Consider the following 26,527-nt stretch of genomic DNA (forward strand, 5'->3'; position numbering starts at 1 on the left):
CTATTTTGTTTAATTTGTACAAAAACCAAAGTGTAAAAAGGAAAAGTTGAAGTTCTCAGGAAGTTACTGCCTCCGGCCAAGAAATAATTCAGCACATAACCCCTCGTAAAACCAAAACTTAATTAGTGAGCTTTAGCAGCGCTGTGATGCTGAATGTGTTACCTTAGGACAGAGCCTGGCTAACCGTTTCCAGCCTTTAACCAGCTGCTGTCTCTGACTTCATATTTATTGATCTTCTCATCTAAGCATATTCCCCAAAATGTTGAACTATTCCTTTAATGGAGCTCCTTCAAAGCCAACAGAAATCATTATACAATAGTTTTTGTAATGTAATGTAAAATGCCCCTTTTAAGGAGAGTTTATGCGTGTGTGTGCTAATGTTTGTCCCCTGTGGCCCGCTCTCAGGTCTGGGCATGGAGAACATTGGGGGCATCTTCGTGGTGCTGATCTGTGGCCTCATCATTGCCGTGTTTGTGGCCATTATGGAGTTTGTGTGGTCGACACGCCGCTCGGCAGAGACTGATGAGGTATGCCCCCATACCTGCCCTCGCCGACCCCACAGACACACCCCAGTAGGTTCCCATGGCATCCCGCCAACCCTTTTGATTATGTTGTTTTGTGTGTATACTGTGTGCTTGTGTGTGAGAGTGGGTAGATTTTATTCAGCTTTTGCCTCCATTGGTATGTGTTTGTTTGTTTATGTGTTGCTATAACATTTGAGGTTCAACGTGTTATGTGCATGTGAGATGAGAGGAATGTTGAAAGTGTGCAGCACTGAACTGCTGTTGTGTCCAAAAATGATTAGAAAAAAAAAAACATATAGAGAATTTGATTTCACTTTGCATGTCTTGCCTGTTTTGAAGTCATTGTGCCTTTTTAGTGTTTGGTGTTTAACAGTATGGCAGTAAGTGTTTGTGAGCTAAACTTGATGGTACGGATAAGCAATATTGAGAAATGCCAATATTTGCTTGCATAAAGAAGTAGTGTGATCTTTTTCCCTGGCATTAAATGTCATGATGTATCTTCTTTTACATGCCTCACATGTACGCTGGTATTCTTCGTTTCCATTCTTGGATTACTTCTACCCATCTCACTGTGCGTCTCCCTCTATCTCTCTCTCTCTCAAACACATACCTCCTGTCATTCGGCCATCAGTGTCTGTTCTCCAATAATGAGTACTGTTTCTGTCTATGTGAGCACACGACTTTTTATTATGATTTCAGTGAGAATGCTGTTTGTCTGTAGTGGACATGTTGATGCATTTTGTTCATCGTGTGTGCAAATTACAGTAGTCGTGCTGTTGGAATGATTAAAAAGATTTATGGGTGTGTGTGTGCAGGTGTGCCAAGTTGATGTATTGCGTGAGTGTGCCTTTGTATATGTGCACCTGAGTTTGCAGGCCTGCCTGTCCGTTCATAGTGCATAGTGCCATAATGAAGTGCCCATAAACTAAACAACATTTTGGTGTTTTGTGTGTTTGGATTGTAATAACTCTCTCTGCTCCTTGGATATTCTCCCATCTCTATCCATCTCCACATCCTTCCCCATCACCTCCTCACTTTTGTTTTCACACCATCCCTCCATTTGTTGATCTCTGTGCCTTTGCTTCTCCTGCGACTCTTTCGTTTACCATGCCTTACTGTGTCTGTTTTCCGCCTTGTTCCCTTTTTTGTTTTTTTTGCTTTTCCTTTCAATTTTTTTGTTTTCCCTCCGCTCTCCTATTTATGTACTGCCTTACCACTGTCTTGTTCTGCTGCCTGCCTACTTTGTGTCTGTGGCGCCCCCCCCCCCTCCCTTTGCCTCCCTTCCTTCCCTTTTTCTTCCCTTCCGTCTCTCCTTCTTTCCTCCCTCCTTTTCTTCTTTAGGTGTCTGTCTGTCAGGAGATGATCACAGAGTTCCGAAACGCCGTCTCCTGTAAGAAGAGTTCCCGTATGCGCCGTCGGCGGCCCCTCAGCAGCTCAGCAGCCCTGCGCCACCCCACACGCATAGCTCTAGGGGCCCCTCGGCCCCTGCGCCTGGTGCGGGAGATGCGCCTTAGCAACGGAAAGCTCTACAGTGGAGCTGGCCCCCTGACAGGTGGAGCTGGAGGTGGAGCAGGGGGGACAGGGCCTTCAGATCTGGGCCCTGGACCACAGCGGATCCTAGATGATCCGCTGGGGGCCAACACCACCCCTCCTCCACCAGCCCCCACCCCTGTGATGCTGCCCGCCCGCAGCTGCACCCATGTGAGGATCTGCCAAGAGTGCCGGAGGATCCAGAACCTGAGATCAGGCAGTAGTATAGGATCAACCTCAACAAGAATACCACCCTCATCAGCACCCCTGCCCAGGCTACCCCCACCCCCTCCTCCATCCTCATCCAACACAGACAGTGAGGGTGGAGGGGGGCCCAGCCCAAGGCGGCTACATCACAGCCCCCCACCTCATACCCCTCGACCCATTCCACCTCCACAGAGCAGCAACACCACAGACCTACTGGTTGACCAGGACTGAGACCAGACGCAGAGGGTGGGGTGAGAGGGCTGCAGGTAGCCAATGATGTGACTGAGGGACGTTTGTGCTGCTGAGAGAAACAGTGCTTGTTTCCACAGGTGAAATTCATCAGAGAACAAAAGAGGGAGGGATGGAGGGGAAAATAAAGTTAAACTCCGCGAGGTCATCCAGTGGCGAATGAAACAACCTTTAAAAGGAGAGTAAACAGGGAAAGCTGTAACCCTCGAGGTCTACAAATACAGAACTGGCTACAAGCATACAGTGAGATTGTGATCAGTTAAAGCTTCTGTTATCAACTCAGAAGAACAGTTCAGTTTGGACAAATGTGAGCAGATATGCACATGACCAGATGATGGTTTCCACTGGCTTCCTTTTTCTCTCCTTACTCCCCTCTCACTTCACCGTTAGATTTGAGGGGCGCTGGTTTTCTTCCACAGACACTTCCCTGGAAGTTAAGTACCCCTCTAGTAAAATGAAGCCTTGTGTTGGAGGACATACCGTATCCGTATGTGATTTAAAACAGCAACTAAAAGACTTCCAGAAAATTATTTCCTGTTTTTTTTTTTCTTTTATTGTCTTTATTGTTTTGTTACCATTGTTCTAAGTGGGAATTACAGAGTTAAATACAGACTATATGTGACAATATGGTGGATTATAACATACTAAGAAACCTGACTATGGCTAATTGTGCTCAAGAGTTTTGTGTCCCTCCCTGTGCCCCATAGCTGCTTTTTGGGTGGTATCAATGAAGTGTGGATAAAACGACTTCAAGATGACAATGCAAACAATCACAGAGGAAACTGTTGGCCTGCCTTTCTTTACACTGTGCGTGTGTGTATGTAAAAATGTGTGCTTCCTGTTAGTCCGTCTGTAACTACACACAGTGAGGAGAACCATGTACCCAGCAACAGCACCCTTCTACTAATGTTAGATAATCAGACAGCCACAAAAAGGGAGAGAGGAAGAGAGAGGGAGCAAGGGCTTTGAAATGTGAAATTAATGTCCCTCGTTATCCTGGGTAATGCTTGCCAAGCCTTTACTTCTTTTTCCACCTCTGTTCACACAGCGTAGAAGAGATAGAGAGAGCGGGAGAGGCAGAGCCAGAGCGGAAAGATAGAGAAGAACAGAAAGAGAGGCGAGAGAAAGAGTGTAAGGACACTACAGGATTTGAATGAGAAATCCCTAACTGAACTACTTCCATTATTAGATCTGTCCTGATCTGTTAATTCTGGGCATCTTTTAAGGGGCTTGTTAATGCGCCAGCAGGCTGTAGCTGCAGCTTCTTCCGTTCTCTCTGTTTAACAGACAGACTTGGCTGTACACAGTAGAGGCTCCTGCCAGAGTGATAGACTCAACACAGCCTTGTCAATACTGTGTCAAGCTTTTGATCGCCTAATTACTCCCCTCGGTGGCTGGGGACTCATTCAGGAGGTGGTTGAACACAGGGAAACATGCTGATAAATAGATTTAGAAGAAATACATGTTTTTCAATCCGGCTGGGTAGAGATTCTGGTCTCTTTTAATTATGTTGTTAATGTTACAGCCCTACTGTTGTGTGAAAGTCTAACTAAAACAACCCAAACACTACAGTATATTAGCTACAGTGCTTAAAGGAATATACTGGTGGATTTGCATTTTTAGCCGTTCAACTTTAAATGTGTGTACACTTCTTATTACTGCTGATGATTATTCAAACCCTTAAGATTCCTAAACTCCCAAATAGCCACTGCTTTCATACCAAGTAATTATGGTATGAAAATCATGTTTCACACACTTGCATTAGATAGCTGATCCATCGCTGTGAATGTTTAATAAGTCTGGTTATGTATTTCTTGATGTCCTTAAATCCCATGTAAAGACCAAAACAAACAATGACTTTATCTGACTAATAAGTAGATAAAGCCTGATATAGCTTATTCCTCTGTGCCATAGACCTGTGTTGTCATCCAAATTCTCTCACACTCTGAACAGCCTCACCATGGCATGTTCATTCACTACCATGTACACAAACACTGTTGTTTGTTTTGAGTGAGTCCCAAATACCCAAATATCATCCTGTTACCATATTTACACACAAGCATATTAATCCACAGCTGAAAATAGTCCCCAACAAATACATCATTTACTCCTGTTTGAGTAATGTTTGCTAAAAATCTACAGAGCCCAGCTGTTGTAGAATCTGCCTTTTTTTTTTTTTTTTTTTAAATGAAACTATATGTCATATATTTATCACGTCAGTGGTGGGAACAAATGGCTGGTATTGAGAGTTGAACTAATGCGTTGTTGGTTTTGGGTTTGTTGAGAATAACAAAAATATACCACCAACCACCACCACTGATGTTTAGGAGCACATGTTAATTACATCAGATCAGTTTTATGTCTCTCGTAGAAGAATAAGATTCGATCCACTTATTTACACTGAATGCATGACACATATCAGGAATAAATGGTTACTGATTTCCCTTTAGTTTCCTCCAAATCAAAAGTATACAATTCATTTTGTGTGTTGTAGCTGTGCTTTCTGTGGTGTGCCACCTTTTTGTAAAAAAGTCCCAGAAGAAGCAAATCCAACTCTGTTGAACAGTTTACTCAGTATCATGTTTTCATTACATCATAGGTAGACATAATATCTATCCCAGAATCATATATGACGTCGGTATCATGTGCTGCATTAGCATTTTCTGCAGGTTGTTGACTCATCACTGTCTCTGTGTTTATTAATTCTGTTGCCCAATCACTTCCAAATATCCCCCATTTAGTGATTCACTACTTAGTAGACAAGGGAGTGATTGGATAGACACCCTTGCTGTACTTATAGTAATTATAAAAAGCCTTTCTAGCCTTGGTTGGTGTGTTCAAGGATATACTGACATTCAAGATTTGAGAGTTGGCTGATGCAAGATATTACCGGTTTCCCATTACCCCATTCATATATGCCATTCCTTTTATAGTTTGATTTCGTGACAGCAGAGATTATGAATGTCATTCTTCTCAGCTGCTGATTCTTAGTTCTCGAAAAGTCAGTGTTCCCTTACTGAAAGCATCAATAACACTTTTGTTTCCTCTTTTTTGCCCCTGCTTTGAAATGACAATTTGTGCCACAATCTTTGTGTCTTGTAACCTCTAGACAGCCATGAGTCTACCAGCTACTTTTTTTCACCTGTGACTGAGGCTCCATGCTATCATCTCAGATCAACTCAAACTGCAGGAGTCGGTAGTGCAGCAACAAAAACATGATCCCTGATCTATATTCAGCAGTAATACAAAGTGTGCAAGGTAACATGCAAAACCACCAATACAGCCCTTTACAAATCCCTTGAAAAATGCAGGCATTGTCGTCTAGGCTAACATTGCATTGCTGTATTGAATTATGCATTTTGCAGTGAAGCTGATTTCTCGACACTGTTGTGTTCCAGATAATGAATGATAACATTGTTTGCACACATTATGCCGTTTCCCTCCTCAGCAGAAGCAGACCTGGATTTGGTACGTTTCTTCTGTTTACTTCTGCCTTTGTGTCCAGAATGCTGACAAGACAACATGAACTGTCTCCACAAGTTGACACAGTATGCGCACACACACACACACACANATAACATTGTTTGCACACATTATGCCGTTTCCCTCCTCAGCAGAAGCAGACCTGGATTTGGTACGTTTCTTCTGTTTACTTCTGCCTTTGTGTCCAGAATGCTGACAAGACAACATGAACTGTCTCCACAAGTTGACACAGTATGCGCACACACACACACACACTCACACACTCACTGGGGGGCACTCATTGACGTAATGTATTCCCTAGCCCGTTCCATCAACCCTTACCCAAACCTAAACCTAATTGTAACCTGAACCTTAAAACCAAATCTTATCAATTAAAAAGCAGTCTCTACCCACGGGGACCCAATTCTTTTATCCTCATGAAACCTCACAAGACCCCATGGGTGGGTCTGCAGTCAGGTTTAAGTCCCCACCAGGATATAAAACAAGTGCCCATGTAGTCATAGGTCAGTTCTGGGTAACTTACATGGACTTGCATTCATTTCCTGGGGATTTACCCTAACCATAACCACTACTAACCTAAACCTGACCCTTACCTTAACCACTGACCCAAAAATCAGCTTTTGTCCCCAGTTGGTCCCCAATTAACTGGGCTTTTTAGTCTGAAATTTGTCCCCAATAGTAGCCTATGACAGTCATACACATACACAAACAGAAATGCACTCATCCTCAACATACTCATTTCTGATTCCCCTGTTGTCTAAATGCTACTTTGTTTTCAAATTTGTCTTCAGAGTCTCTTTTTCTCGTCTTCTTTGGTTTGTTCTGTATTTGAATTCACAAGACTTGATATGTGACAGCACCACATAGCCATTAAGTGGCTATCAACAGCTTTAAACCATCGGCTGAAAGCATTTGTTAGCTGCGGAGCATTAATGTAGAGAGGCAAGAGGCGGGTACAATCCCTCACTCGAGTATGAATATCAAAGGGAAGGGAGGGTCACAAAACAGCTTCAGACAGGGTGTCTGAGCGGTCACTCAACAAAACAAACCTTTTCATTTACTTTTATGTTCTTTTCTTTGATATTTTTTCATATTTCTATACTAGTGCTAAATGGATTATTAAAACTGATGATGAATATTATGATTAAATTGTTGTTATTATTCCTATTGAAGAGCGAGAGGTTCTATAGTGTGCTTGTGGGTGAAGGGTGGGCGATGGGAGGCTTTGGGATGAAGGTGCAATGATGTTCTTCAGAGAGATCGCCCAGTTGTTCAAACCTATAGACACACAAACTTCTTTTGGAATAAAAATATTGAAACAGTCCCATAGTGACGCGTCTTTGCTTTTTAAGTGGAAAGTCCCCTGTGACTGAGATATTACAACATATGATATTATTAGATTGTTAATACAGATGCCTCAGTGTGTAAGCAGCATTTCACTGTCGAAGTCGTTTGAGTTGGAACAAGTTTTAACTGCTTGATGTAAAATTTCATAATTTAGTCAAGCAAGCAGATCCCAACCCAGGGATCGGGCCCCTCTAAAGGGTCACAAGATAAATCAGAGTGGTCGTGTGATGATCAATGGGGCATGAAAGAAGATATAAAAACAAAATTCTGATAGACACATTTGTATTCAATTTTGGGTATTTCTCTATTGTGTTTTTGTGAAATGTTTGATAATTTTAGATGGTAAATGTTTTTGGTGGGATTTACATTCATTCTAACACTGCATAATGCACTACATAACTAACTGTGATTTCCTGTCATGACAGAATTCTACAGAAAAAAATGCAGAACTTTATTTAGCAATAGTAGCCACAACATAAAAATGTAGTTTTAAAGCAAATGAAGACATGGTTTACACACTAAAGTATCTCAAAAGAATTGCTGATTGTAAAGAAATCTGGAGCACCTACTTTCAGTAGAAATATGGTGTAGATTTCTACTGAAAGTAGGTGCTCAAGATTTCTTGAGCACAACAACCAGAAATAAATGAGTCCTTAAGTTAGTACTTTTACACACCTAAAAAACACATTTCCCACACCTCCTGACAACACAGACTATAATTGTAATGAAATTTCTTAAGCACTGAATTTCAATTAAAAAATAAATAAAAGACTGCAAAATGAAAAAAATTATACTGTAAAAATGCTTTTACACAGCAAACAACTGATGTTCATTGACGGTATGCATCTCTACAGCAAAACCACGTTCTGTCACCTTTTATTGGTATGACAAAGAATGTAATGAGGATTGTGAGATCAATGCAATAGAATGTGCGCAACAGACACAACACAGAAAGAAAACTGAGTAGGATAAAAGACTAACTTTCAATAGAATCTATGTCTCTAGAAAACTGATATGATACTGTATCATGATATGCAATCCTTGTTTGGTTTAAAGCTGCTGTGTGTAAGTTTGAGGAATTAGGAAAGTACAGCCCTTTGGTAACTTACCACCAGCTCTGTCGTCTGTAGCATTTCGAAATATAATTCATATTGGATGCTAAAATTTGGTCTCACAGTTGAAATGTGATATTTGTTGCTGCCTGTTTGTCTGAAGGTAAAGCTAAATTCATAAGAGATTATTATTGGACGGTTTAACAACAGTGCTGCCTCTTTGCACTTTGGGGTTCTTATATGTACAGATATAGCTCCACATTTTAATCAAAATAAAATGAACAGAGGCAGTGGGTATCAAATTTAGCTTCATTTTTCAAATATATATTACAGATTGGATAAGATATGCATCTTTTACTACATTCACTGTTTGTGCCTTCTCTGTGCTTTGTCCTCAGGGGCCACTGCGGATGAGGGTGATTATATTTTATATTTTTCCTACTGTCAACAAATCCCACGAAAAGGCCAAGAATAACATTGATCCATTGTCGTCCAACAACTATTAACAACACATTAATGAGTCACTGTTGACCTTGGTGACATGTTCCTCCATTATAATGAACACTGGCATTGTTTATATGAGTCAATCACACATACACAGAAATGTTGCTGTAAATATATTTGCTAAAACACCAAATGAGTATTAATCTGCACCTGGAAATACTTCCCCAGCAAATGTACAGTTTACTTTTGTTTGAGTAACATTAGCTAAAAAGTATAGTTGCCCCGCTCCAATGAATAACAATGATGAATAACATCAAACTGTTGTTAATCATTTTTATAGATCTATGTCTTCGACTAAGGGCCGCAGATAGAGCAGGGAAATCAGAAAGTATCGAGAGTTTGAATAATGCTCTGTTGGTCCTGTTTTTTCATACAATTTGTTGACAGTAAGAAAAATGGAGAACAACACTGGCCTTTAAGAATAGGATGATTTATTAACAGCTGTCAGGATGTGATGACTTTTGAATTTTACTCAAGATACCAACACGCTAGTAAATACAACTTACACACAACAGCTTTAAGAGAGTGTGTTTTTTTTTGTTTTTTTTTTACACATCATTGCACATCTCTTTCTCTTCTTTTGGGTTGCCAACAGTTAACCATCACCTTGAAGTATATGTGACATCATCATGAATGGTCTCTGTGTTTGTCATTGGAAGAAGTTGTAGCATCTCTGAATGGTTTGAACTTGACATCAGAGTAGATCAGACCCTATGAGGCAGAAGAGACTTCAGTGCTCCATTTTATCATCATTGTTCTCATCAAGTTTTGTTGCATTTTGTGTCAAAGCAACAGAATAGTCAAACCAACCAATGTTTTTCAACCACAATTTAAAGCTGTAACCTCAAACCAACTCTGAGCTCACCTCGTCTCTTTCAATCACAGATCACTGGACTAGCTGTATCTGGAAGACAGAATAGCTTAAGTAAAAGGAACTGAAACAAACACAAGATATAACTAATATGCAGCTGTTTAGAAATCAAAATAGGAGAAACTTGTGATTTTTTTTCCTCACCAGTGCAGACACGGTGCTTGACTGTCTGAGTAAAGAACCGTATTATGATTAGCTATTTTGCACTTGTCTACATACATTCAGGAGAAGATTTTCTCCCAGTTCATACAGACTGTTTAAAATATAACATGTGCTTTAATAAACCAATGAATCATTAATGAACTTAATCTGGCATCTGCAGTGATACTGTACAGGGCCAAGTTTTAGTTTTTGATCAAAAATGTTCGCTAAATGCATGATAAATGATAAAGTCTTCTCAGTGTCTTCTCAGTAATATCACATGACATGTCCTTCTCTGTCATGAAAGGAGTTTGCTCTTCAACAGCTCATCTACGCCTACACAAAATACAAATCTGACACACCTTATTCTGATGATAATGACATAAGTTGTGATTGCCATGGTCACTATAATCAGAATGAATATGGCTGTAGCAATCATCCTTGGTAATATCTGCATCAGTTCTGTCTGTTCTGGGAGAGGAGACAGGTGTTATCTTCAGTGAAGTTAAGTGAAATTAATGTAAATAAAAGTTCACAGTGTTGATATAACCCTGATAATGTAATGATAAATTCAGACAGTCACTGTATTTGTAAGGTATAAATGTAGATTAATTTATGGTAAAAAAGGCAAAATTGAGAGACATACAAGGTAAGGGTATGTCAAGCTCCACTTACTTATACGGTATAAGAAAAACAGACCCATGTTATTTACCATTCAGATGTTATAGACAGGTCATACTCATTTTGAAAACTTTCTACACCTAATGTTAAAATGGACAATTTGTGCAAAAATGCCTCACATACCTCGAACAACAAGGTTGGTTTTTCCTTCAAATGAACCAAGAGGGAAGGTTGCAATGGTGCACACGTATGACCCTGCATCTCTCATTTCAACGTTTTTAATTAGCAGCAATTGTTCAGTAATCTCCAGTCTCTCCTTCAGAGAAGATTCAGGAATGCTCACCCCAAACTGGCTACTAAAAACAATAATAGAGATAAGTTTTCCTTCTGGTTGCAGGAGATCCCAATGAACCTGTGTAAGATTGACATTTTGTGATCCTTGGATAAGTTGGCATGGCAGGGTGACATCATGCCCCAGGTATCCAGTCACTTCAGGCCAGACATTGACTCGTTGGCCCTCCAGAACTGCAAAATATAAGATGATATCATGGCAGGAGGAAGAGAGAAATGGAAAAATACTTTAGCTGCCCACTGTATGGTTTGTCATCCAACAAAAGTAACTCAAAGACTACCTTTGGGATTCTACTTATTATTTTGTTTTTTTAGTAATTACTCAAATTATCTTGTATCAGATTCAAAGTCGACAGTTCAACACCACCAAAAAAGTACCTTTTCACAAACATTTACCATTTTACAGCAGCTATGTTAACCAGTTCAGGAGGTCTAAAAATATGTTGAGAATGTTGTTCAAGAAAATATAAGTGACACATTACAGTTTTAAATTATTATTTCTAAATATTGGCTTACTACTATCCTGTGTTCAACACACATGCTATGGATATGTTTCGAAGCTTTTCAGAAAATAGCCAAAACATTTGGTCTTACCTGGTAAAATGAAGTAGATCAACTTGAGCATTAGGAGAGGTGATCTGACACAAGTTTTCATCGTGCAACGCTACAGGGTGTGGACAAAATACAGATACGCCTCCAGTGAAATAAACTTTATCGTTGTAAATCATACTAATTTAAAATTGCATGTTTTTAGTCTAAAAATCACCATATAATTGAATTTATAAGACAAGATGGACTTACATATTTAGAAGGGTTGCAATGTGGGCACTATCAAAAATATCACTCTGATGCCAAAAATAGGTTTAAAAAAATACAGTCTCAGAACAGATCAAGTTGAATCTATTCAGCTGTTGTTGAAACAGTTTCTTGTATATAATTTCTCTACTTAGGTTCCTCAACCTTAAGCTCTAGCATGTTACCTAATACTTAGGTTCCTCATAAACTTAAAGTGTCACAAACAAGTGTAAGATATAACAGGTACAACAGTCAAATGAAAAACAAAAAATCACAATTGACCAAGAAAGAACCTGCAGGACTGTGGCACGAAGCTTTTCTCATCTCTAACTAGTTTTACTGGAGAGAGAAAAACTATACTTTGTACTATACTTTTAATTTTCATTATTTATTTTCTCTTAGCAGTCAGCATGATTGCTCATGGTTTTTAGCTCCCTTTCCTCCAGTCAAGCTGTACGCTCCAGTAGAACAGTGACATCACGTGGTCAGAAGATCATCATGTAGAGAAACACTTTATTGAACAATAATTGCCCTCTTTACACTATAATAGAGAACTGACCAAACTGCTGCTTGATATTTTTCTGAAAGCATTGACGAGTGACAGTGTTTGATAAAAAACTAAACTGGATGGACAAAACAAGCATTTTCATGGACAATTTTCACTATTTCACGGACCAAAAGATTTATCAATAAATCTACAAAATAATGAAAATAAGTGTTAGTTGCAGCCCTAATTGTCATACTCTCAAGAACGTAGAAGTGGTTATGGTGACGTAACAATGACTTGCTGACAAGTTACTGACTTAAAGGTGAACAATTGGTTCCAACGAATTGTGTAAGACTTAAACCAAATTTTCTTTTTGTCAAAACCAAAGCTGCTGTAAACACTACACAAACAGACTGGGACATTCAAAAAAACAACTACAGCCAACATGTGTCATGACAACACTACTGAAAAATATTCTATCATCACCCTCTCTCCACATCTCTGAAAAAAGAACTGCGTACTCTGGTGTGCACAGCTGAAAATATTGGAACTGAAACCATGTGTGGTTCATTAAACATGTTTTTTAGATTTCCAATGTTACAGAAAATACGGTGATGTTTCCTTATTTGTAATTTTGAGAATGTACTCTCAGCAAGGTGCAGGCCAGTGAGCCTGAATACATGTTCATCAAAATTAAACAAGTCACACAGCTCCTCTCCAATAATAATAATAATCCCTAAATGTTCCCAGCTATCTTGCCTTCATCAGGATGGTGTTTCCTTTACTCTCAATTATGGGTGGAGTTCATTTCCTTTAGATTTCGAGGCTCTGGTGGAATGTACTGTCTGAGAAGCAGAACATCACAGGAAAGAGAGAAGGTCAAGATTTGTAAATCTACTGGTGTAGTTTTGTGAAGGAGCTGCTCTCTGTCAGCATGAAGGAGGAGACCCGTTCAAGTAACAGATGCCTCTAAAAACTATATGGTTTCATAAACCATCAGGTCTGCACAATGGAACAATTGTAATCAATTACGTATTTGAATCTAATGAATTTAACCTTCCAGTGTTGCAAATGTAAGTTCCTGTTAAGCTCAGAGAAGGAGAAGTTATAGCAGCAGTACTTCTCTTTATTTTGTAAACAGCACTTACAAAAGTTGATTTAATACTTGTACCAACACCCCCTGTATGTACATGGTGCTAAAAGTAAGTTTGTAAAAACTTCATGTAAGGGACACAACACAGCTTTAACCTCCATGTGTATGTGAGTTGGGAGGAGTGGCAGGTGGCAGGTGGCGTGTGGCGTGTTGCGTGTGGTGTGTGATTTTGGATTAGTTTTGTGAGTCGGTTTTTGTCATTGAATTACCTATTTTCCACCTAGCCCCTATTGTGTTTGTTTACATTTGGGTTCAGCAATCTTCAATCCAGCAATGGTGGCAGCAAAGAGACTTATAACTGACAAAGAGATGCCAAACAACCACTTAGAGATGAACCCACAAAGAATCTTTAAAACTTTCTTCCCAATCAAATCAATAGGGGATCTCTGACAAGAAAGTAAACTTACCTCTGGGCAGTTGATTTTCTCATGCATAGAGGACATAGGAACCTTGGCAAAGCTCCCTGCTTTGCTAAGGTCTACGTTTCTTTACAGACCAGTGTGATGTAGCGGTGGAGATACAAGTATTTTACCTACTGACACTGTACGCACATACTATATACACAGAGCCAGGGATCAGTTCACTGCAGCCATCATGTTTTTTGTTGTCCATATTTAAAATAAAAATGGAGGTGGTGTCAGTGATCACTGACCAGTCAGCTATGTGGACAGTCTATAAAAGCAGGTATCTGTGTTGTGCTCTCGTTCTCTGCTGCTGCCAACCACACCCCACATCCTGTTCACCCGACCTTGGAAATTGTCACAGGTATGAGAGCGGTTTCTGTGTTTGTTTGTTCCCCAATTTGTTTTTCTTATGCTGTTATTCATATTTGTCACTTACAATTTTGTAGATCTTCCCACAGTGGATGCCGACCCTCCAAAGTGATACCTCCCTGCTTGCAAAATTGTATCAGTCCAAGCTTGGCCTGATATCGTAAGTACAAATCGGCAGAGTCGTGGCTGTGAGGTATTTCTGCAGCGCTGACTGATAGTTCTGGACGGAGTCTGGGCCAAGAGATACAGCTGAAGTGTGGTCCAACTGGTGGCCCGAGTCCAACAACCCACAAACAAGCCCAAAGTACACCACAAATACTTGACTCAGCTCATTATCAATTCAGGCAGTGGGCCAGAATGGCTTACATTATTAATTTCCTGCCATTTTCCCCATGCAAAACCTTCCCTGAGATGAAGGGTAGAACCAGGTTACATGTAGAAAAATGCTCAAAAATGACACATAATTTACAGAACCTGAGTACTAACTTTCATTCATGGTTACACAGGAGTAATGGAAGTTTAGCAGGATTTTTCTTTGCTACTTCAGTTCAACTCTTTCTGTTCCTACACACCTGCATCACCAATTAAATGTACAAAGTGTTCCTCTGTTTTCAAAGACTGAAACACGACTGAAACAAGCACAGTATGTAACTTCTGCCACTAGGGTACTCTCAATCAAACCAATAACAAAGTATGGCATTTGTTGATGTTGTTAAGTAGTGTGGAATCATGAAAGTTGTCTTTACTACCACTGCTATCATTGCAGTCACTTTCTCTTGGTTAGGAATCCTTCAGTGTCAGTCATTCAGGAGGTTTTTACTGTGAGCCAAATTATCTGCAGAGGTCTCATCATCTCCAAAACAATTGAACTAGGTGATTAAAACCAGTAAAAACACTGAATAAAGCAGTTATCTCTGATAACTTATGGTCCAGATGTTTCAGAGGGACTGAGAGATGAGTTGCCTGACATTTGCTTGGCTAATTTCTCTAATAACTTACCATCCAGATGTCCAATGACTAAAATCCTTCCTCTGGTTAAAACTACCATGATTTAAAAAGTGTATCTTAAAAATGTGACTTAAAACTGGATAAAAAGTCAATTTTTATGCTTTTGGCAGGACACCACAATGCCATCGCAGCACATAGGAGATATGACGCAACTGACAGACGACCAAAGGAAATGGACCATTACCATGAGGTATGAAAATTGCTGGAAACATTTGGGATAATGTAGGTACACAACTCAACAAAATTTTATTTGTTTGTCTGTCACTGGGGCAGTCCATGTATGAATGTGTTTTATATCAATACAATTCAATGGAAATAATCAGAGATAAGATTTAAAGAATTTTAAATGTATTACAGTAAGTGATAAGATGCTAAGAGACTGGGGTCTGGTAGTTATTTTGATCCCAATTCACAGCATGCAACAAGTTGTAGATATCATTGCAGACCAGTGGGGTTAGGAAAGACGGGTCAAAAATGTGGGGCCTTTTGCATGTATGTCTCCAGGGGCCCGTTGTCTTATTATCTGTCCATTGCTGCAGTTACAAATAGCAACTATTTAATGTTTTTGTCTCATATTAATATATTTAAAGTATTTTTTTTAATTGAATAAGTAGGCCTAATGTAATCAGTAATGTGAGTCCTAACACACTTTCATTAATTTTACAAATGTGCCCCCTTTCTTTAAAACTACCTGAGTCTCTTGTTTCTTAACCTATCTGTAACATAATGGTATTAAGCGTTTGAGAGCTAAACTGAGAGCTAATGCCAAAATTTGCTTGCGTAAGGAATTTGTGCTTATTGTTCATTGTCATTGACTGATTTCTTGACAACATAACACATGAAAGTGTGTTTCAGTAGGGCCACTCTCAATAGCATGGCAGTGACATGTGTCTCTGCTTTTTGAGTGAAACGTTTTCTGCATTTTTGTTTTCATCTCAGTACTCTCTGAGTTAGATGATGCAGATATGGAAAGCCTGTCACAATGCACTCCCATCAAACAGCATTTGTCTTATCTTTCTCATCTATTTCCTGTCATGACAGAACTCTGTGTAAGAAAGACAAGAGACTGCTGATTGATATGGCATGGGAAAATTCAAAACTTTATTAAGCAACAACAGCCACAAACAATGTTACATTCTTAAGAAAAGGTTGAGATAAGACACAGAATTGTGCGCTGTCATTTCTGTTTACAGGACTGGTATATTTCATAAGCGTTACAGTGATTGTAATCAGACTTCTTAAGCCCTGACTTTCGCACAACCTCAACACATTCAAAATTAGATTTAAAGACTTCCCATGTTTGCAAAGCAATACGCTAATCATGTTTTCACATGTTCTGACAACACAGTGAGTGTAGCAGACATTATCTTACACCCACAAAATGACAGTGTCAGGAAACGCTGTTTCAAAACTACCAGGTGAAACACAGTGACTGTTGGTAACGTTCAGTGATGGTTTGCACCTCTACAGCAATTTGCAAACCATATTTTGTCACCTTTTTACATCAGGCGTGCTCATACTGCAACACCCATAGACGTGATTATGACATTAACCCTGAGCAGTGTTCTGGACAAGAGACCTAAAGCAGACAGAATATGGCCGGAAATTACAAACCACTGAACCATGACATGCAATTCTTGATTTTGGTTTAAAACCACTGTAGACAGGTTTGGGGTAACAGGTAGAAATAGGACAGAAAAAAAAATTGAAAGAGTACAACCACTCTAGTCATCCTCTTTGACTCAAACCCTTTAACCCTAAAAAGGGTCATATGAAAATGCTGGGTAGTAACTGAGCTGCAGAGAGACGGACAATGGTATCTACACATCATGATTGTCCAATTAGTTAAAAAAAAACACAGTAAAATAGGAATCCAGAAAGTTAATTTTACAGAAGAAACTAAACACTTTCTTACAAACACTGACATGCCATACTGGTTTTTGCATTTCTGACTTAGTTCTCCATTCACGCAACTTCCCACTTCATTGTCTTTCTATCTCTGTCATTTAATGGTTACCAGAGGAGGAACAAGAACTCTGTCGGATGAGCTCTACTCTGTCAAAATGGAACAGCACTAGTCTGTGAGGGGTGGGGGGTTACCGGGTCATAGCTGGACCTCGTCTTCATCCCTTTTTTTTTCTCTCTCACGGTGGAGATGGTCCAGCTGTGATGACAGTGCAAGTGTTTTTCCCCCGTTAATGACTTTCTTGTCATTTCATCTTGCAACCTCATCAGTTCAAACAGTCACTTTAGTTTATGATCAAATACTTTCAAATTTTTGCATGTTAACATGCTAAACCAACACAGTGAAAATGGTAAACATCATACCTGCTAAACATCACATCTTAAGAGCCACTAGCATGGCTATAGACTCTTAGTTTCGTTATTTAAGGACTGCACTGCTGATGAAAGCTCTGATAAGTCAGACAAATTTGTTACATGACTTTTATACCTCCTGTTATCATGCTATAGAGGAAACACATGTCATCCCTTGGTTTGGCATATGCCCATTTAAAAAAAAATATGTGAGAGCATCAAAAGAAGGTGCAGGTGATCTATTGATACATGTATGGATATGCTGATTTCACTAAATGATACCAATATTATGTTAAATGCAACTTGCACACAGCAGCTTTACAACCTTAAAAAAACATTTTTTTCCATTTTCCATTCCTCATTTGGGCTGCTGACCCAGAACAACCTTGGCATATGTGACATCGGCATACGTGGTGTCTGTGTGTTGGTTATTGGATGAGGGTGTCGCCTCTCTGAATGGTTTGAACTTGACGTCAGAGTAGACCACATCCTATGAGTAGGAGAGAGAGAAAATGTTATCATGGAGACCCAATTGCTCATTCGTATCATCATCATGTTGCACAACAATCATCTCTTCTTCTTATCACAACCACAGAGTAAACGAACTTTATCTGACTTAAACATATTCAACTTAAATTCAGAGACGTAGCTTCCAACCAGCTCTGAGCTCACCTGGTCTCTCACAATAACAGATGGCCTGGCCACCTCTGTCGCCGTTCCACCTGTATCTGAGACAGACAGACAGGCTTTATTCAAGGAAACTGAAAACAACAACAAATTATATAAAATATAACATAAAAGATAAATTAACCATTAGAAACAGACTTGTAAGTCACTTAGGATACAAGCTTCTGCCAAATGATTAAATGTAGATGTAAGAATTTGTAATTTTGTTCTCACCAATGAAGACACGGTGTCTGACTGAAGAATCATGCCTGAGTAAAAGAATCAAAAGTGCTGCAATTAGTTTTTTCTTGCATGGAATTACCTTTCAAATCTGAGAAACTAGGGCTGCAACTAATGATTATTCTAATTATTGATTAATCTGCTGATTTTTTTTTTTTCAATCAATTGATTTATTGTTTAGGCTATGAAATATTCAAAAGAAAAAGAAAATACATTTTCTTATGTCATGTTTTGTCCAATCACAAGTCCATATCAAAAAATATTCAGTTTACAATGGTGTAAAACAAAGACAAGCAGCAAAGTTTCTATTGTAATTTGAGAAGCCGCAACCAGAGAATAATTTGGCATTTTTCTATCGACAAATACTAAAATAAGATACAAAAAAGATAATCATCCTCATAGTCCAGTGATACTGTCAAATATAACCATCAACATGAAATAATTATTTGTTAAAAATATTTGTTAAAGGATGATTAATGCTGATATATTACTAACATCTTACGACATAAGAGTCTCAATTATGGGAAGAGGTTTCTTTTCTACAGCTTGTACTGTGTACTCCTACACAAAATACACATCAGAGACACACCTTCTGATGAAAATCAAGTATGTGATGGTTGCCAAAATCCCAACAAGCAGTATGACAGCAATCACTATAGCAGAAACCACCCCTGGTGATAATGGCATCTGTTCTGGGAAAAGAAACATGGCTGTGTCTATCATGTGAAATTTCATGGCGTTTATATGACCCCAGTTATTTGCAACCAGTAACAGACATATAGTGTATTCATTGGTACAATAAAGGATAGATTTATCATAGCAGCATAATTGGTACAGTTGAGAATCATACAATAATGCAGCACAAGAATGGTTTAGGTGCATCTATAATGGTCCTACTTATTTACCAAGAGCATAACATCAATGTTATTCTCCACTGATCAGTAATGGAGAATGGGATTAAACTAAATCTAACTGAATATAAAAAAACTCTTCAATTTGTTAATCACACAGTGCTTCACATATTTCTCATGATAAAAACAAGGGATTTCTAATCATGCAGAGTTTTAGATGTTGATCTCAGTTTGGATTAAATTGGATTAAACCTGAGTTTTTGGTTCTGGTTGGCCTAGGCCTCATGTATAAATTTATATTATTTGCAGCTACATTTTGTGTAAAAATGCTTCACATACTCACCTCGAACAACAAGGTTGGTTTTTCCTTCAAATGAACCAAGAGGGAAGGTTGCAATGGTGCACACGTATGACCCTGCATCTCTCATTTCAACGTTTTTAATTAGCAGCAATTGTTCAGTAATCTCCAGTCTCTCCTTCAGAGAAGATTCAGGAATGTTCACCCCAAACTGGCTACTAAAAACAATAATAGTGATAAGTTTTCCTTCTGGTTGCAGGAGTTCCCACTGAACCTGTGTAATATTGGCATTTTCTTTTCCTTTGATGAATTGGCATGGCAGGGTGACATCATGCCCAAGGTATCCAGTCACTTCAGGCCAGACATTGACTCGTTGTGCCTCCAGAACTGAAAACCATAAGTTGATATGATGTGCAGTCTTGTTGAACTCTGGTTGCACTGTTTGTATTCTTAGTCTCTAAACTGTGTTGGTAAATTGTGTTAAAGCTGAATTTTCACAACTGAGGTTAAAAAAACAGTGATCCTAAATGATTTAAAATCAATCTTAGCCAGCTATGATTATTCTACACAAATAGCCTATATATAAATCTGCACTGTAATCAGGCATTCAAAAAAATGGCAAATGTTTAAAACACTTAATCTTACCTGGGAGTAATGTGATGTAAATCAACTTCAGTGGCAGAAAAGGGGATTTGCTGCAAGTTTTCATTGTTCACAACTACACGTGGTGGAGAAAATAAGAAAAGTACCTTACAATACAATACAATAGTCCTCAATTTAGGAGGTTGCTCTGGTACATTACTGTTAGAAAGTGAGTGAGACTAATTTAAAATAGCAACTAGCCTCAAGTGCCAGCTTTAGAAACTATCACCATTTTTGTTTATCAGCTTTCTCATCAACATGCAGGAAACTTGCAGAGATACAGAGTTGACAGTTTCTGGTTCAGCTGTCGAAAACGGAGAAAATGTTTCAAGATTTATGACGATGTGAGGCAAACCCAGTGAAAAAAAAATGCATTTGTAAACAGGAACATAGTCTGAACTGGTCATCAGCAACTCGTGATATATGCTGCAACAACGCTGCAAAAACAGGAATAACTGAGACACTACAGATAAAAACAGTGCTGTGAAGTGCCATCGTCTACGTACCTGAACATCAGAACCCATCAACATCTCATAGAAGTGTGTAGCTACACATCTGTGTAACCAAATACATTAATTAAACTGTCCACTTAAGCAGGAAAGAGGCAGGTGCACGACTGCGACAGGAGACAGTTATTTTCCATCTTTCAGCGCTGTAACCAGGAATAAAACTATGTCAAAACTATTACAGGCCGATCGCTTCTCTCTTGAGTGTTCAAACCTGATTTCCAATTCAACGTTCAGCAGCCGGCATGATTTCAGATGGTCGGTGTAGCACGCAGCATCCACCAGTGAAACACTGACCTCAAGTGGTCAACGTATGGTAATGTCTTCTACATAAAAACGTGATGATGAAACTTGTGACTTCCCTGAGTATTTTGGATTAAATTCTCGGTTTAATATCATAGAAGTAATACCGCGACGGGATGTGGTGCATAACAAGTAAAAGTACTGCATCTAAAAGTGTAAATAATATATCTAAATGATGTAAATTGTATAGAAGTATGACATGTGTTGTTACTTTCCCCTCTTGCACCATCCAACAAAGACACAAAGAGTACATTTTGTTTTATTTCAGCTCCATATTTGTGTGTGATCGCAAATTACAAACAAACAAACGTGATTTACTCCATTCCTGTAGTGCACAGATTTCCTTGAGATGAAATTAGAAATGCTGCAAATTAGTCCAAACGAGCCTCACGAAGTGTTTAATCTGATAATCTGCTTCTACGTGTAATGCTTGAGATATGCGGTTTTACATGCTGTAAATGTAGCACATGCACAGTTCTGAAAATTATGCTCCACTATTCACAAGAATGCAGTTATATGTTAGATGTGTGATAACACCCATGATTTTGTTCCCCTTTATAAAAAGAAAGGTGGAAGTGGCAGAGGTGATGTTAAATTACAAGTGGATACTCACTGCTGGAGATAGCACCTCTTCAGGAGTTTAAATTAAGATAGGTGTGGGATATAAAAGTATAGAAGCTTTCAGCTAGCTACATATTTGTAGTACAGTATTCCATGTCATGTTGTGATATCAAACTCACTTAATGTAAATCATGATGAGATGGAGGTGAAACACCCAATGCTGCAATGAACATGACAGCAACAGCCTCTCTGGCAGCAGCCCCTCACTCAGTGGAAGAGGAGGATTAAAATATTCCATACTTGTACATACAGTAGTGTTACATAATCCACCTCTAATTGGATAAAATACTCTCATTTTATTTGTCCCAGTGACTTTTTTTTTAGTTCTTTTAAAAATAATCCTAATTTATTACAAGATTTCAACTGACAATGAATAAGAAGTGTGGGCCTTCATTGTTTCATCGTTACATGATGCTGTTTGGCTTCATTCATCTATATTAAATTTTAATGTGGACATTAATATATTACCCTCAGCTCCAGGGTTATTGATTTTTACTTTCCATTGTGACTGATAAGATAAGATTGAACAGTTACCTTTTATTATGATAATGAGTTTGACTGCAGCATGTTCATTCCTCAGATAATTGAAGGCCAAGACGGCTGTAGTTCCCTGTGTCATTGTAGTTTGCCCTTGTCTATAGTATCCAGCTTCATGTAGAGCTACATTCACATTCAGGCTATAAAGAGCCAGTAGTAGACAGCAGCTGAATCAGAAAAGTTCATAATGGTTCAAAAGTTATTGAATGATGACTTTATACTTAATGGATAGAATGAATTTGACACAGGTGTGCAGTTATATGTCAGGTGTGTAATAATGCCAAGATTTCGTTCACCTTAATGAAAAAGAAGCTTTAAGTATGAAGCTGTTGTAACACTTTTACAGATTTTTACCATCATGTGTAGTCTGTCAGTCAAAAGTACAGCTCACCTCAGCTGACAGTGTTAGTTAAGATTCTGGATGATACCAGTGTTTAAGAAACAAAAGAGCATACAGCAGAACAGTGCATTAATTTAAGGCCCCGCACCAGTGACCACATGTCAAACCTCCTGAGGGAAACTGCATCTCAGAAAAGTGATGTATAATTATCTCCACCAATCAGAGTCACTGGCTAAATTAGTCCCAGGTGTTCAACAGGCTAATCGGGTCAGGGATGCAAAGCTTTGCCTGTTTCAGTTGGTTGATCTCAGCTTGTTGCCTGCATCTAAATTACTGGTTTAGGGGGCAAGACAGGAAAATACATGTGAAATATTTTCATTATCAGAAATGCAGCAAATACAGTTCTTTGTCTTCATCAAGTAATTCTTCAAGAACACTGAAAAAAGGGTTTACATTTATGTAACAGAAATCTGTTATTATGCTGATTGTAAAAGTTTCACTTTCAGTCATATTTATTTAGCTCAAGGAAACATTCAGATCAGATTTTGTCAGTAAATGTTCTTACAACATTTAATTTAAATTAACTTTATTCTGTAAACAAGAATGCTATTTGGTGCAAAGTAGACTAAAATTTGTTGCATCTTGTAGATGCACACAGTCATTTCTTCAGCAAGATAATTTCTTGCCATATGTTACTGGGCAGCTTATTGTATTTATCTATCTAAACATCATTTTGTACTACACAAAATGCATATAAGCCTTTATACAGTTCTATGTGCTAGAAAAAATTATAAATGGTATTGCACCACCATTCCTGTATATCATCATGTGTGTATTATACACAAACTCTTATGCTTGCCACTGACACACTTATAGCACACAACTTCAAGAATTTCTTAGTTAATCTTATTGTGGAAAACAGAAAGCAGGAGAGGTGTGGTCTATGGAAACTCAGTGCTGATACTCAGAGGTTGTGAGACAGGGTTAGGCTCCTAATGTTTGCAACTGTGCAACTGTGTGAAGCAGCACTGTTGAACTATTAGTCACCCAGATGGGAAAGTTTTAGTGTTTACACAACAGCTTCCTGGAAAAAAAGTCATATAGTGTGACCTAATATATTTTACTGCCTTGTCATCGACAAAGACTGCCAGACATATGCAAACAAGGCTAGGTCAAAACCTAGTACATGCCATCGCACTGTAGGCTATTTGCATTCTGCCTAGTGTCAGCTGCTTTCAGCCCTTTATCTGTTTGCTCCTACTCTCTGTGCTCATGTATACAGTATTTGAGTACAGCCGAATTTCCAATAAAGCTGTTCTCATTTACATGTTTTTATGATTCTGCTGTCAGACAACAGAACAAATATGAAGTACTGGCTTAAACACAGCCCATTAAGACTACAAAGTCCAACTCAGTCATGTGGCACTCGGCTAACCAGTGATGAAATTATGGTCAGTCAGTCAGTCAGTCAGTCAGTCAGTCAGTCAGTCAGTCAGTCAGTCAGTCAGTCAGTCAGTCAGTCAGTCAGTCAGTAAGCAACTTTCGCTATTATAGGACTGGCCCCACTGTTGCAATCCTTCCAAAAACCAACACGATGATCCACAAGGTCTTCAGGTTTATCATTGAGCAGGAATGCAGACAACATAAATGAGTTTTCCTGATAAATGATGATCTCTCTTCAAATGGCGTCATCACTATCATTGCTGTATATATATTTGTTGAACCAGTTGTGGACACACAAAAGTTTTTATTTGCAATCTTACATCCACATATTTGGAATATAATACACAAAGAATGTGAGATATAAATCCAGCTGGTGCTGATAACAACAACAAAGCATTAAACATGTTTATGATGACAATATATCCTTATATTAGGTTTATTTCCATGTAGATTTCCACAAATGTATTTAATTGACAAGTTAGATAATTGTTTTTCTGATATAAGACTCTCAGCTTTGTCCCAGGGATGACAATCTGCTTGATCAAAGTCTCTTGGTTCACAATAATATTTCATGTGTAATACATTCTAGTTGGTTTAAATCAGGGTCCTTGATTATAAGCAAACCACACCAGAGAGGGAAGAATCTGAGAAAAAAATATAAACCAATGTTAATTAATGTGACAACAACAAAGAAGAAATATGTATTAGATAATTCAGATATGAACAGTAATATAGACAGTATATATCGAAATGATTACTTTTGCACTGGTGGTATCCCATCTGCCACTTCCTCTTACATTAACCCTCTCAGAGTTAGTGCACTGACCACCAGCGCTGAAAACGACCAGCAGGGAGCAGTGCAGGATGCTTCACAGAGTAAAGAGGACAACCATTACCATGACTTGAAAGGTCACTTGGCTTTAAGATGCATGCATGACTGACAAAATTACCATGACATTTAAGAAAAATAAATTCATGCATCAGTTTCTTACCTCTTAGATTTAAAACTGTGGAGTTTTCAAGCATGGTCACCATATTTCTGGCAGTACAGGTGTAATTCCCTGTGTTTTCTGCCTCCAATCGCTCTATAATATACATGGAGTTATTAGCATGAGTGTCGTTGCCGTTGAACATCCAGCTGAAGTTTGCTGGTGGGACAGAGTCTGCTGTGCACTGCAGTGTCACCCTCTGGCCAGGTGGAGCTGTTGACGGTCCAATAATTGATATGTTATATGGTCCAACTGCACAGAGAAAAGAAATGTTCAGTATTAGGGTTCAGAGTTCAGACCTGTATCTAAATGTCTTTAAAAGCAGCAAATACTGTACATACAATTTTTCTTTTAAAGAGTTCTGTGTTTTTTGTTTTTTGTTTTTTAGCTGGGCCTGCACTGAACAGTACTCACAGTTGACAGTTAGATTATGGGCCACAGTCATGGTGCTGACTGGGTTGCTGATTCGACACTGGTAGGTGCCGTGGTTGGAGAAGTGAACAGGTTGTATGGACACTGTCCTGTTGTCTGAGGAGAAGTTGAGTCGGCTGCTGGGATGGAGAGGCTGGCCGTCCTTTATCCAGATTCTGGTGCTGATGGAGCCGGAGGCCTCACAGGTGAGGTTGGCATTGCTTTCATCCTCTATCAGGATGTCTGTGGGGCTGCGGATGGTGGCTCCTGTTATCAGTGCTGGCAGAAAACAAACAGCATCCATCCAATGAAAATTGATGTAAAAATGTTGCAAATTTATTTTGGTTCTAATCAATTTAGATTTTTAAATTGGCTGCAAAGAAAACATTCCCATGTCACATTATATAGATTTTGCTGTGATGGTAACTTCAAGTGATAATCAGTTGTCATAGCTAAAAAAAACAGTACCATCTTCAAATTTATTCCATCTGTTACGATTACAGATGTGATTATAAAAACTAGCATTATGTTGATATCTATGTTTATATGTCTGACATCTGTAGAAGAAATTTAGACATTTTGTTTTATATTCATGAAATTGTTTTAATATTTAATAATAATAATATTTAACAACTTAATTTTTTCTGCCAAGAACTTATATGATCTATAATGTGCTTTGAATTGTTACACTTTTTCAATGATTTTTTTGACAATTATTGTAGCATCACTGCCACATAGCACCCACCATACACATTCAGAGTGGTCTTCCCCTGTTTCTGCTGCCCTCTGTCTGGTGTGATGGTGACAGTGTACTCCCCGCTGTCTTCCAGCACCAGGTTTCTGAGCTCCAGGGCTCCTGTGGCTCGGTCTAATGAGATCCTGTTGTCATATCCAGGCTCAGTGATGTTGATGCTGGTGGAAGTGATGATGTTCCCCCCTTTAAAGTTCCAGCTGACAGAGAGATATGGATTCTCAGGAGGTAGGAGGGTGGTGGTGAACTTCACTTTGCCTGCCACAGCTCCACTCAGGGGTCCTGGGGGTAAGATACCCTCACTCACACACATATCCAAGTAACCTAAAGAAGATATAAAGAGGAGCATTGTAATACTGGAGAAAGTGCTTTGAGCCCAGTATGGCATTAATGTTTAGCAAAATGATGAACAGGATTTAGTATGTGACATATATGATGTGCTGTAGCTCATTAAATCAGCTTTTAAACTGCCAAACACGCATTTTTCTATAGAAACATTATCTGAATTTAACCCTAC

At 38.8% G+C, this 26,527-nt stretch overlaps 2 protein-coding genes and 2 long non-coding RNA genes across 7 annotated transcripts in view; 1 reads left to right on the plus strand and 3 right to left on the minus strand.

Moving 5' to 3' along the window:
• Positions 1–2,492, plus strand: part of grik5 (glutamate ionotropic receptor kainate type subunit 5) — a 33,266-nt gene extending 30,774 nt beyond the window's left edge. The window contains exons 18-19 of the mRNA XM_022756558.1: positions 406–572; positions 1,866–2,492. Of these exons, the coding sequence (XP_022612279.1) occupies positions 406–572; positions 1,866–2,492 (794 nt within the window). The remainder of the gene's footprint in view (positions 1–405; positions 573–1,865) is intronic.
• Positions 2,493–7,770: 5,278 nt separating this feature from the next.
• On the minus strand, positions 7,771–11,840 carry LOC111230138. Of its 3 annotated transcripts, XR_002665424.1 has the most exons (8): positions 11,682–11,840; positions 11,475–11,544; positions 10,713–11,054; positions 10,271–10,379; positions 9,912–9,936; positions 9,762–9,800; positions 7,971–9,607; positions 7,771–7,905 (listed from the first exon to the last, which is right to left on the minus strand). It is a non-coding gene; the product is annotated as an uncharacterized LOC111230138 (long non-coding RNA). The 3 variants fall into 3 exon arrangements; XR_002665425.1 differs by lacking the exon at positions 9,912–9,936 and having other exon boundaries at positions 9,762–9,794; XR_002665423.1 differs by lacking the exon at positions 9,912–9,936.
• Positions 11,841–16,169: 4,329 nt separating this feature from the next.
• On the minus strand, positions 16,170–26,323 carry LOC111230027 (carcinoembryonic antigen-related cell adhesion molecule 1-like). Its single transcript, XM_022756557.1, has 8 exons — positions 26,005–26,323; positions 25,263–25,538; positions 24,892–25,100; positions 19,513–19,645; positions 18,908–19,010; positions 18,313–18,347; positions 18,085–18,140; positions 16,170–17,902 (listed from the first exon to the last, which is right to left on the minus strand). The coding sequence occupies exons 1-8, from the start codon at positions 26,321–26,323 to the stop codon at positions 17,771–17,773; spliced, it is 1,263 nt and encodes a 420-aa protein (XP_022612278.1). The 3' UTR covers positions 16,170–17,770.
• Positions 19,592–20,826, minus strand: LOC111230187. 2 transcript variants are annotated; one of them, XR_002665426.1, is made up of 4 exons: positions 20,616–20,826; positions 20,339–20,413; positions 20,113–20,185; positions 19,592–19,854 (listed from the first exon to the last, which is right to left on the minus strand). It is a non-coding gene; the product is annotated as an uncharacterized LOC111230187 (long non-coding RNA). The 2 variants fall into 2 exon arrangements; XR_002665427.1 differs by lacking the exon at positions 20,339–20,413 and having other exon boundaries at positions 20,616–20,631.
• Positions 26,324–26,527: the final 204 nt, after the last annotated feature.

The sequence above is a fragment of the Seriola dumerili genome, unplaced genomic scaffold (genome assembly GCF_002260705.1).
Source record: "Seriola dumerili isolate Sdu_G_001 unplaced genomic scaffold, Sdu_1.0 BDQW01000258.1, whole genome shotgun sequence".
Lineage (NCBI taxonomy): Eukaryota > Metazoa > Chordata > Actinopteri > Carangiformes > Carangidae > Seriola > Seriola dumerili.